The sequence below is a fragment of the Leptodactylus fuscus genome, chromosome 6 (genome assembly GCF_031893055.1).
Source record: "Leptodactylus fuscus isolate aLepFus1 chromosome 6, aLepFus1.hap2, whole genome shotgun sequence".
NCBI lineage: Eukaryota > Metazoa > Chordata > Amphibia > Anura > Leptodactylidae > Leptodactylus > Leptodactylus fuscus.
In genome coordinates, this window is record NC_134270.1 from 75,426,309 (window position 1) to 75,438,989 (window position 12,681).

General features: G+C 42.3%; 1 protein-coding gene and 2 long non-coding RNA genes across 8 annotated transcripts in view; 2 read left to right on the top strand and 1 right to left on the bottom strand.

Annotated features, from left to right (window-relative positions):
* Positions 1-12,681, top strand: part of LOC142210868 (uncharacterized) — an 892,280-nt gene that overhangs the window by 25,901 nt on the left and 853,698 nt on the right. The gene's annotated exons all lie outside the window — the stretch shown is intronic.
* On the bottom strand, positions 4,622-10,195 carry LOC142210867 (uncharacterized). Its single transcript, XR_012717003.1, has 3 exons — positions 9,980-10,195; positions 5,484-5,888; positions 4,622-4,719 (listed from the first exon to the last, which is right to left on the bottom strand). It is a non-coding gene; the product is annotated as an uncharacterized LOC142210867 (long non-coding RNA).
* Positions 10,195-12,681, top strand: part of LOC142210839 (voltage-gated potassium channel KCNC1-like) — an 85,205-nt gene continuing 82,718 nt past the window's right edge. For all 6 annotated transcript variants that reach the window (XR_012717001.1, XM_075280290.1, XM_075280292.1 and 3 more), the window contains exon 1: positions 10,195-10,972. Coding sequence is in view for 5 of the 6 variants with exons in the window: in XM_075280290.1 (XP_075136391.1) it covers positions 10,373-10,972 (600 nt within the window). In the remaining variant the exon portion in view is untranslated. The remainder of the gene's footprint in view (positions 10,973-12,681) is intronic.

Sequence of the window (12,681 nt, forward strand, 5' to 3'; positions counted from 1 at the left end):
TGATGTACTAAGTGCCGTCATAGGGAGGGGGGTTGTGGTCTATCTGGACGATATACTCATTTACACCCCGGATTTGGAGACTCATTGGGAGAGAGTGAGAGAGGTTTTAAATCTCCTGAGGGTTAACCAATTAAGTGCTAAGCTGGAGAAATGTGTGTTCGCGGTCAATAAATTATGTTTCCTTGGCTATATCCTATCGGACAAGGGGTTCGAGATGGATCCTGAGAAGGTCAGGGCAGTCTTGGAGTGGCCGCGACCTGAGAACCTAAAGGCGGTCCAACGGTTCTTGGGATTCTCCAACTATTATCGCCAGTTTATTAAGGGATTTTCTGAGGTTGTGAAACCCATCTCGGACTTGACTAAGAAGGGGGCTGACTGTGCTAAGTGGTCGCCAGAGGCGCTAGCCGCGTTTGAAGAATTGAAGAAGCGATTCTCCTCCGCTCCCATTTTGAGACAGCCGGATGAGAGGTTGGCCTTCCGAGTGGAGGTGGATGCCTCCTCGGTGGGGGTGGGTGCAGTACTTTCTCAGGAGTTCGAGGAGGGTACGCATCCCTGTGCCTTCTTTTCTAAGAAATTCTCTGCCTCTGAACGGAATTATGACATCGGAGATAGAGAACTACTGGCAATAAAACTAGCGTTCGAACATTGGCGTCATTTCCTGGAGGGGGCCAGAAGGCCAGTCCAGGTATTTACCGATCACAAGAATTTGGTTTATCTTGGGTCGGCGAAGAGATTAAATGCACGGCAGGCCAGATGGGCTCTATTTTTTGCGCGGTTCCATTTTACCGTGACTTATGTGCCGGGTTCAAAGAATGTTAAGGCTGATGCTTTATCCCGGTATATGTCGACTGAGGAGGAACGAGAGGCGCCGGCCACTATTCTTGGGGATGGAGTGGTGGTAGCAGTATTGGGCACGAAATTGGAGAAAGCCTTGATCGAAGCGCAACACGCTGCACCTTCCAAGATACCTAGAAACAAGCTGTTTGTCCCAACTACTCTCCGACAAAGTCTACTGAGGGAGTGTCACGAGTCGGTTCTTGCTGGTCACCCGGGAGTTTCAGAGACCATGAGATTGGTGTCTAGGAATTTTTGGTGGCCAGGGTGGAGTAAGGATGTCTTGCAGTTTGTTCAAAATTGTTCGGTCTGTGCAAGAGCCAAGGCGTCGCATACCCGTCCCCACGGTCTTCTACATCCGTTAGAACCTCCTAAGGCACCTTGGACTCATCTGTCTATGGATTTCATCACGGGCCTTCCAGTGTCTAAGGGTTTCACGGTCATTTGGGTAGTCGTTGACCGCTTCACGAAAATGTGCCATTTGATCCCGTTTTCCAGGCTGCCATGTGCCAAGACACTATCAGGGTCATTTATTAAAGAAATTGTAAGGTTGCATGGTCTTCCTGAGGAGATCGTTTCGGACAGGGGTCCGCAATTTGTGGCTAAATTCTGGCGGGCTTTTTGCAGCAGGTTGGGAGTTACACTGTCGTTTTCCTCCGGGTTTCACCCGGAGTCTAACGGGCAAACAGAGAGGAAGAATCAGGATGTGGAACAGTTTTTGAGGTGTTTTGTTCGAGAGAACCAGAATAATTGGGCTGACTTTCTTCCCCTGGCAGAATTTTCCTTAAACAACCATGATTCCAACGCCACAGGTACCACACCTTTTTTTTGCTCCGGTGGTAGACATCCTGTTTTCGGAGTATTTTCTTCCATTTCGTCCCCAGTTCCGGAGGAGGAGCTATTTTCTAAAAAGCTGCAAGGGGTATGGTCCCGTATCCGAGAGAATCTGGTGCGGGCGTCGCACCAGGCTAAGGTCCAGGCGGATAGGAAGAGAGGAGAGTTGCAGTTCTTCCCTGGTGAGATGGTTTGGTTGTCCACCAAGAATATCAGGTTGAAGGTTCCTAGCAAGAAGCTGAGTCCCAGGTTTGTGGGTCCTTTTAAGATCATCAAGATGGTAAATGAAGTGGCGGCGCAGCTGCAACTACCTAAAAGGTGGAAGATAAACCGGGTGTTCCATGTCTCCTTGTTAAAGAAGGCCAAGAAGGGAACGTCTCCAGTTAAAGTTCCACCAGTTTCTGAGTCCGGGGAGTATGAGATATCCCGAGTTCTGGATAGCAAATATGTTCGGGGGAAGCTACGGTATCTGGTGGCATGGAAGGGATACGGTCCTGAAGATAATTCTTGGGTTCTGGAGTCGGATATGTCAGCCCCCAGACTCGTGGAGAAATTCCACAAGGAGTTCCCGAAGAAGGATGCTCCTAGAGAATCCGGAGTCTTCTCCTTGAGGGGAGGATCCTGTTAGGAGTATTTTGTGTCGTGGGTATTGGTGCACACCTTCTGACTTGCTCGCACGCACTGTTGGTAGGCAGCTTGATTTCCTGGTTCATTAGTCTGTCCTCCCATTTGCACCTGGGAGGAGTGGTCTCTACTCTGTATTTAAACCCATGCCTCCCATGGTTCTGTGCTGAGTGTCGCTTTTACAGAGCTAGGCCTTAGCAGGAGGAGTAGGTGGTTATCTTGGATAGAGGAAGTTCCGTGGTTGGTTTTTGGGAGGTTTTGGGTGAACAAGTTGGTTTGTGTGTTTTCCCTTCTGTGTTCACCAATCCTCCCTCCGTGTATAATTGACTGTGTGAGTGAATTGCCTTATCCTTTGATTTCTACTCAGTTTCCCTGTGTTTGTTTCCTAGTGTACGGTTCCTTCCCATATTGGTTTGGGGAATTCTTTCCTACATGTTTCCTGTGTGCTGCTTGTGTTGTTAGTCAGCGCACACCCTTGTCAGTCCCTGTCAGTAGCAGCTTCACTTGTTCGTTAGGGGTGACCCCCTTTAGTCTCCAGTCCCTAGAGATCTTATAGGGCATTCCTTCTCCCACTTCCCTCTAGGCCTACGGTGTCAGTGAGAGAGGAGCTGTCGGGGTCAGGTTTAGCCTGAGAACAGCCGACCTACACCCGTGAGGCAGGGACCGGGTTAGCTAGTGGGAGTAGTGCAGGGCGAGATTCCCTACTGCTATCCCTTAGCCCCGTTGCAGCTACCTGGACTGACATAACAGTATGTGTGCTCACAAGGTGGACAGATGCATCACACGCATGACGGACCATGTGATTATGTCACGTGGTTTGAGGTGCTGGATATATGCCAGATGTTCAGTGTCATAAGTGTGTAAGGTTGGGTTCACATCTGCACTGTGTTCACCTCAGAAACCTCCAAAAATTAGAGGCTAAGTTCACCTCTGGGTTTGCTGGGTGTCTATACTTTGGTTGCGTGATGGGGGCCCCACTAGTTAGCACAAGTCCTCCCATTGGCAGGTCAAGTGTCCCTTACACAGTATATGACCCCCCTTTTTATGGCCCGAGACAGTATCTGACAACCTGTATTCCCCCCACCCATACAGAGTACTGACCGATGATTTTTACTTACCTGTCCACACTCCTGTCCTGGCCGCCCTCTGCTTCTGACTCCAGGGTGCTTGTGTTGAAGCTGCTCCCACTACACTTAAGTCCTGATGCTGAAGAATGTCGGGACACTGTACGTGGCATCCCAGCAGTGTAACGTAAACTTTATCTGCAGTTGCAGGCACCCCAAGCTCCCTTCTGGCCAACCTCTCTCCTCCCCTGCTTACACTTCTAAGCCAGCCCAGGACAGGTTCCTCTCGGCGTGTTTCTTGAAAGCGGCCTGTCTTGGGCTGTTTTAGGTTAAATAAATTGTCAAATTACTGCTCCCCCCTAGGTTGCCACAGATAGCGCCGCCTCACATCTCCTCATTATAGATGTGCCCCTGGCGCTGACTGCTTCATAAGACTTCAAAGTTGTTTCTCTCCAAATCTACAAAAGCGACATACATAACAAATGTTGCATGTTGTTTTTCAATGTAATGTGCTTCGTAACATGGTGGCGACAATCAAATACGTTTGGGGGAAGTAATAGGCTACTTTAAAATTTTCCCAAAAGACTTTTGGACCCTGTGCTTTTAGTATTATGGATGCTACAACCTTTTCAAGGGCTATTCTATACAAACCGTCCTTCTATAACTCCAGTACTAGCCACATTCATTCATAAATGTTGTACATATGCTTATATATGGTTCATATATGGCATGATGATATTTGCAGCAATATTTTCAGCCACATTCACTCTTCTCCAAGCCTTCCTTCCAGGAGCTCTCTTTTTACTTTCTTATCTGTGTAAGGGAAGGGAGGTGACAACACAACATGGCTTGGTTACCACTTTTTAACTCTCCCCCTATTTCCAACCCCAAGTAACTGATAACCATTACCTTCACCATTCACTTAAGTATGATCAAAAATTATCATTCCCCCATATTACTACATAATCCTTTTTAGATTGTGAGTTCTCATGGCCAGTGCTCCTTCCTCTATCTATTTTCCTATTGAACCATATGTGCATATTTTTTATTATTCTGATAACTTTACTTGTATTATAATTCATTGAGTTCGCCCTGAGGCTGCAGCATGGAGATGCACCATATATACATGCTAAATACCCAGTTCAAGTCACAGCACTAAGATATACCTACTGACATTGTGGCTGTCATTCTATATAACCCTTTGTGAAGCTCTACAAACTGCTGTCCCTTTCATAGGGACCGAATTGTAGGCTGTGGTAGATTAACCCTTTACCTTTTGAAGTGCTCTAGGGAACCTCCCTGCAGTAACGTCCTCATGTTTCCTTCACTCCAGCCAGTTTCCAATGACACATCGCAGACAGGTCTGAGGATAAAGAATATCATTTTACACAGTTTATAACCCAGATGCAAATATACAAAATTGATAAAAGGTCGGGCTCTTGCACATCGAGTCAGCACCTGCGTTCTCACACAGCAAGTAATAATGAGATTTTCAGCAGTGACGTACAATCTTGTGAACATTCCCTGACCCCTGGATCTTACAGTCTAAATCTTTGTCTCCATTTTACATGAGAGCTCCATGTAAGCTAACCAATGTCACGTAAGTCATCCTTATTTTTTTTTCTGGGGCTTAGTAATGGTAGGATACCCTGTAAACCCTGTAAAATAGAGTATGCAGAAACTACTATTAGTACGATTAATGTATGTCTATATGTGATCATCTCCTTGAAGGTGTCTTCCAGCTCCAAAAACAGGTTCTCAGTACATGTAAAACATCCTATACATAGCACCTATGTGATTCTTAATAGGATCCTATCACAACTCTACAGCATTTCTTTGTAATTCCCTTAAGGTGGATCCACCAGCAGTAACACTTCTGTACAATATTTTCTAGCTATCAATGCAGCCCTGGTACTGATATTTACAATGTATCGTATGCTGATGATAAGGGGGCACAATCGCTTCCTTCATCTTGTTCCTCTGCATTACCCAAGAAGCTACACTTTATGGATCCTTGTAAAAGTGCTACAGGTGCAGCATGCTGGTGCGTATACATTGCTGCTACGTGCTGCTTCCTTGCAATGCCCTTGTACCTGTCTGAGTACATTACTAAACAAAAATTCCTACCTCTACCTTCATCTGTTTAAGTATGTAGAATGGAATCAAAGAAAAGGTTGAAGATTGATAATCCACCTTAATGAGGTGATGATGTCATAACAGAGTCTGCAGTAGACTGGGCACAACCCCATTCTGCATCTTGCAAGCTGGGGAGAGATACACACACAGGCTCAAACCATTCTCCTTTTTTTCCTTTTTTTTTTTTTTTTTTTTTTTTTTTTTTTTTTTTTTTTGAAACCTCCCATTCTTTTTGACACGGCGGTACCAGCAGGCCAGGCAAGGCAACAATATTAATCCCTTCTGCAATCAAGATGATGATTCCTCTTCCTCTATAGAATTCCTTCTTTTTTTCCAATTTTCATTCACAAAGCCTGTGCTGGAGGCAACGTTGGCTGCTAATCTTGCTACATCTTCCTGTGGGGGTAACCATAAAGACAATACAATATATTTTACAGGTTGCATAGAAGAATGTCATGTTTATATAAGGTGCAACTTAAGCAAAGGACCTGTTTGAAAGCTTAAACAGATTTAAGTGCCCATTTCCAAGTAAGTACTGCATGTCGGCTATTTCTACCTTAAGAGGGGGATGGATAGTGGGGGTATGGTGCAGTAAACCATGTGAAAGGAGTCAAGGAGTTCTCTATTTCCATTATTGTTTAGGGTTTATGGGGCAATTGTCTTTTATGTACAATCCCCAGACGTAAGCTCTCATTTATATAGAGAGATATCCTTGACCGTACATAATTATCCCTTGACTTTATAGCTGAATACCCCAGAGTTGTTGAGGCTCGAGGTACTTGTGGGTAGACATGAGTATAGAGCTACAGGGATGCACCTGCTGCTGCTATGGCTTTACTTGCTCATATATAGTGCAGCAATATTAGCATCCTTGCAGGCTGGAGGGTATTCTGTCCTTTTAACTATTCAATTGCTCAATGCAGCACAAAGGAGGGTAGGCACAGTGTTAACCCGTTGTTGACTGTTAATGATCAGGGCAGTTGCAGCAGATAAAATATGACCCATTGCCCTTGCAGTTTTGTGCATGGTAAGGGACAGAATGTAGCTACACAGTATAAGCAGAGATTGGAGGAGAAGCAGAATCCAGGGCTACTTCTGTATTCCAGTAACGTATTGGACGAAGCAGCAGTATTGATTAAACACAGTCTTGTTATGTTATGTGGCATTGTGCAATATATAGACCATTTTAAATTATCCTAGGTGGACAGGATATGGCTGGGTGACTTTCCATAGGCCCACAGAACAGCAGGAGCTTTATTGCTCACTTTCTACATGTAATGTGTTAGGGGGTGGAATGTCTTAAAGTTGCCAAAAGTTTTGCATACCGACATTCCTTTAATCATTTTATAGCTCTAAGGTGGACTAAAGACCAGCAAATATCATGATGGGCTATAGAGGAGGAGATGCAGGTGACAGGTCTGGTGGGGAATAATGATACCATTGGTAGGGAATATATTATGATAGTATGCAGCACAGTACATGAAGATGGTCTATGGGCAAATAGGAAAAATTATAGACACCATAGGATCTTAATGTTTTGCAGCCAATAATATATATATATATATATATATATATATATATATATATATATATGCCACCAGTGATGTGTTGGAAAGAGCTGGTGGTGTCTGATAATACTATTTGAGAGTAGGAGAAATAATACAATCAGTCAGTGAGCATATGGATGACTTAGTAACCATGCCACTATTGATGGATAGATAGATAGATAGATAGATAGATAGATAGATAGATAGATAGATAGATAGATAGATAGAGAATATTTGAGTCGGATATTTGCATAAATAAACTGATTCACAGACAGTTATTGCTGTGTGCAGGCATTCAAGACTGAAGACTAATGACTAATCAATATCTTCTTACCCCCTCCCCACGTACACATACATACACTTATTCCATTGTGATCTGTTTATTTAGATCACAGGGCTGCACATACATACAGATCATCATGAAGAGTGTGAATAGAGACTAGCAGCAGAGAGGATGCCGCAAGGTAGCTATGCAGTCTCCATGTCTGATCATGCAGCTATTTACCCCCTTTCCAGAGACTGTGGTTTCTCTGTTCCTCTCTATATTTTCTATACCATCATCCTCTCAACAATGGACATTTCTCTTTGGCAATCAGTTTCCTTACCGCAATGCCTGCTCTTACAGTGCAGGACACCTAAGAAGACATAATCCATCCCATCCCCCATTCCCCTACAGAAGCTAGTCTTGTGGAAAGGGTATCAGAGATGCATAGAAGAACATTTAGCTGCTCTGTAATATTTAGGAGAGCACAGAAGAGCGCTAGCAGACTGCTGTATGGCCAGGCACCAGGAGCATGCATATTACACTGCCACTGCTGCTAGTGATACTACCAATAATTAGGGAAAATTCTGCACAGATGGGAAAGGGCGAATCATTCACTGAGCAGCTGAGCAAGGACAAGTGTGGGGATATTTTCTCTGCAGGCTCCTCTCTGTGTAACCTACAGCTCCCCTTGAGGTCCTGATGCTGCAAAAGCATCAACTTAATCAGAATTACAGTACAGAGGAGATGATGCACTGAGGAGGAATGCATGCAGGATCTATCTATCTATCTATCTATCTATCTATCTATCTATCTATCTATCTATCTATCTATCTATCTATCTATCTGCCTATTTATCTATCTTTCCCAAGATACAATCCCTATACTGCTAAAACACTATACATACATTGTATTGTTGTTTATCTACAGCATATTAAGACTACATTTACCTCTTAGATTTTATCTGCTCATATAAAGATTACAGTATACACTGTCACGACAAGCCTTAGTTATTTTAAGTGAAGACTACAGTATATAGACTGTATATAGATGAATACTACAAATATGTATATCAAGACTATTAGAATGGCAGATAGATACATACATATAGAAACGCACGCGCGCACACACACACATACACACACACACACACACAAACATATATATATATATATATATATACATATATGACATCAGATTTGAGTAATATATAGTAATATATGTGAAATTGATTATAGATAGATAGAGAATAGTAAGATGGATAGATAGATAGATGAGAGATTAATAAATATTAAAAAGAGATAAATAAATAGATAGATAATTAGATGAGAGATAAATATCAGAAAGAGATAGATAGATAATTAGATGAGCAATAAATACATATCAGAAAGAGATAGATAGATAGATAGATAGATAGATAGATAGATAGATAGATAGATAGACAGATAGATAGATAGATACAACATGGGAAGCTAGGTAGGAGGTAGATGGATGGATGGATGGATGAATAGATAGATAGATAGATAGATAGATAGATAGATAGATAGATAGATAGATAGATAGATAGATAGATAAATGAGAGATGAATAAATATCAAAAATAGACAGATAAATAGATAGATAATTAGTTGAGCGATGAATAAATATCAGATAGATAGATAGATAGATAGATAGATACTACATGGAAAGCTAGATAGGAGGTAGATAGATAGATAGATAGATAGATAGATAGATAGATAATTAGTTGAGAGATGAATAAATATCAGATAGATAGATAGATAGATAGATAGATAGATAGATAGATACTACATGGAAAGCTAGATAGGAGGTAGATAGATAGATAGATAGATAGATAGATAGATAAATAGATATTTCCATGAAAAGCAGAGACAGAACTGCCAGTGATCCTTCCATCATCTCAAAGAAGACAAAAGGTATGCATAGTACAGTACCTACAAGACACATGCAGATAGCTCCAGGACATGAACAGCATATACTATTACAGGTTTCCCTGCATCAGCAAAAATCCCATTGCTAGGAGTTAAGTGCAGCAGCCACAATACAAAGCACATGATATACAAGAGCTTGTCTTGGAAACCATGTCATTATAGTGAAGCGCTGAAGGATCACTTACCTTATTAGTGTTCAGCATATTGATCATACAAAGAAAAGCCCAGTCAGCCTTTTACTACCTGACTGCACAGAACCAGAGCTGTCCCCAATACATGTCCTAATATTGGAGGGAGCCATGTATTCTGGCAATGGTAAACTCCCGACATTAAAACAGACCTATGAAGAAACTAAAGGATCCTAATAAATACTAGGCATATTATATACAGTACTATAATGGGAGGTGAGTGCACAAATTAATATCAAAAACCAGTAAATCTATATACCAGATGCCATTAACCCTAAAGACTGACACTTGCGTATTGTATTAATAGGATTATTGATCATGCAGGAAACTTTGATGGATAAATAAAGTACTTAAGGAACATAATAGACTACAAGAAACACCATAACATTACCCCCAGACCATCCATACAGCTAATACAAGCCCGTATCATGAAGCAGCTGGAGAAGTCCTGTCCTCAAGCATATGTTTACATAGGGAAATGAGATGAGGACCTGGGTGGTGATGATATCCTATAGTAGGGAAATAGTAATAATAAAATAAACCTGTCTGTTTCCTGTTACAGATTTCCAGCAGAAGCCAATCCATCTGTGGACAAAGTATCCATCCAATGTTCTTCCTTAGTCTTCCAAGCTCAGACCCTCTGTAGACCCCTAGAAGCTAGCTAGACATATATCTATTTTTCTATAGAGAGTCTATATGAAGAACTGACTATAGCTGGACCTTTCAGTACTAAGTCTCTTCTTTTTGGGGAGGGGGGTGCAGAGAGTGAGCTAGAGAGGGGGGAGGCTGGATTGTGTTGGTGCTGAAGCTGAGGGTGATGACGCTTCCACATTGAAGCCACACGATTCGATGTCCTAGTGAAACCTGATCTCTACTTGCGGATTTCACCAGGAAAAAAAAAAGGAAGGAAAAGAAAAAAAGCATCCAGGGCACTTATGATCAGCTCAGTTTGTGTTTCCTCCTTCCGCGGGCGCAAGTCTGGTAACAAGCCTCCTTCCAAGTCATGTTTGAAAGGAGATATGGGCAAAAACGAGGACAGCGACAAGATTGTCATTAATGTTGGTGGCATCAGGCATGAGACCTACAGGAGTACCCTCAAAACCTTGCCAGGCACCAGACTTTCCTGGCTCACAGAGCCTGATGCCTTTAGCAACTTTGATTATGACCCCAAGACCGATGAGTTCTTCTTCGATAGGCATCCTCAAGTCTTTGCTTATGTCTTGAACTACTATAGGACTGGCAAGCTTCATTGCCCTGCAGATGTCTGCGGACCTCTCTATGAGGAAGAACTGGCTTTTTGGGGGATTGATGAGACAGATGTGGAGGCTTGCTGCTGGATGAACTACAGGCAGCACAGAGATGCTGAGGAGGCTCTGGATAGCTTTGAGACCCCTGAGCCCACTGAGGAGGAGGAAGATGGGGATCTGAAAAGACTCTGCCTTCAAGAAGATGGGAGAAAGCTGGGCTGGTGGAAGAGGTGCCAGCCTAAAGTTTGGGCTCTCTTTGAGGACCCTTACTCTTCCAAAGCTGCCAGGGTAATGTATCCCACTCCTTTGTGTGTCATTATGGCCTTGCACATCATTATCATCATATTTTTTATTAGATGCAACATTGTAACTGAGGGTTACAGAAAAGGTTCCATCAGCACTTCCACATATGTCCGGTAGATGGAGCTGTTCAATTGTAATATGCAGAATATCAAAGTTTACTAATTAATCGTATACATGGCTCTTAACTCCTGCAGCTTTAATGCATGACCAGTGCTATAAGTGATGTCTGAGTGTCAGTATATACTAGTGCATGCAGACTGCATCAGGACAAGCTATAGCAATGTGTGTATGGGCTGCAGCTGCAATGTACAATGTGAATAGTACTAGGGAGCTGGGGGAGGGTATGATGGGGACCTGCACTGCAGTAGAGGCTAACAAAGATTAGAAAAGGGTCCACCTGTAATAAAGGCCCACTGAAATGGGGAACTGATATCTGATAGCAAGACTTCAGCTCATGGCTTCTATCAGGTGAACAGTCAGTATATAAAATCCAGACTGGCCTATGTAGTAATGAAAGCAGTAGGATTATCTTGTCTCCATTAATCTCAGTTTGTTGAATTTATTGTAAGACACTACTGGGCTATGACTTTATTTCCCCTGACAATTAGATTTGTCTTCTTTTCTTGAAGTGGAGCCAGGCATGTAAAGCCTCCTCTAATGTGATCATGTAGCCACAAGAATAAGGAACTATATTAGAATGTATCTTCCTTATTGAAAGGAACATAGTGACCTGTTCTCACCCATGTCAGCTGGGCTGTGCTAAGCAATTTATAATACCATATACCCTAACATGCGGAAAATCTTATTAGCCTTTAAGAATTGTATAAAAGGTCAGTTGTGCATCTACCCAGTTCATTATACTGCCTTATATTGGAAGTAATGCTACAATAGAAATGGAAAGAAGGCATGCAGTTCCTAGCTGTGAACACTAGGGTGTGCACTTCTTTCAAAGAAGTGGGAAACTGCAGCAAGAATTTCAGCTAACTCTGCAGATTCCCCCCAGCCCCCTCCTCCAGCTTTCTCTTCAGATTAATTATCTATTGTCTTGTACTGTAAACCGTGAAATGATTAAAGTCCATAGCACAAGGCAGAAATAATCATCTGGCAGAGGAATTAGAATTGCATTTAAGGGCATAAGATTAAATCACAATTTAAGAGGAAAACATGAAGAATAATAGAAATGGGGTTTTAATAAAACATGTACACTGGCTACATGGACCATGTATTCGCTTATAAGGATACGTAGCAGACTCTATAAATAGCATAGTGTATAACTGCACATTTCATGGTACTAAAATAAGATAAGAAAAAAAGACTAAACACACACACACACACACACACACACACACACACATATATATATATATATATATATATAATGTGCACCGCATAAATGACCGTTGAACCTAGATGTATGTACATGACTGCTATCTGCTGTTCTCTGTTATCAGCCACTGTTATCAGGCTCCAAATAGCAGGATGTCCTGAAGAACCTGATGGTCACTGCTTTATTTTGCATTATATCTCCAGCTCTGAGACCCTGCAGAATCATTTACATACACAGTTGTGAGTGACATCAGCTGCTCTTTGCTTGTATCATCTTAGTAGTTTAGTCTGCTGTGCTCCTTTAAGGCCTGATCCTTCGGTTTTGAAGATATGGGATATGTTAATAGTTATCTCCCAGCTTGGGAGCT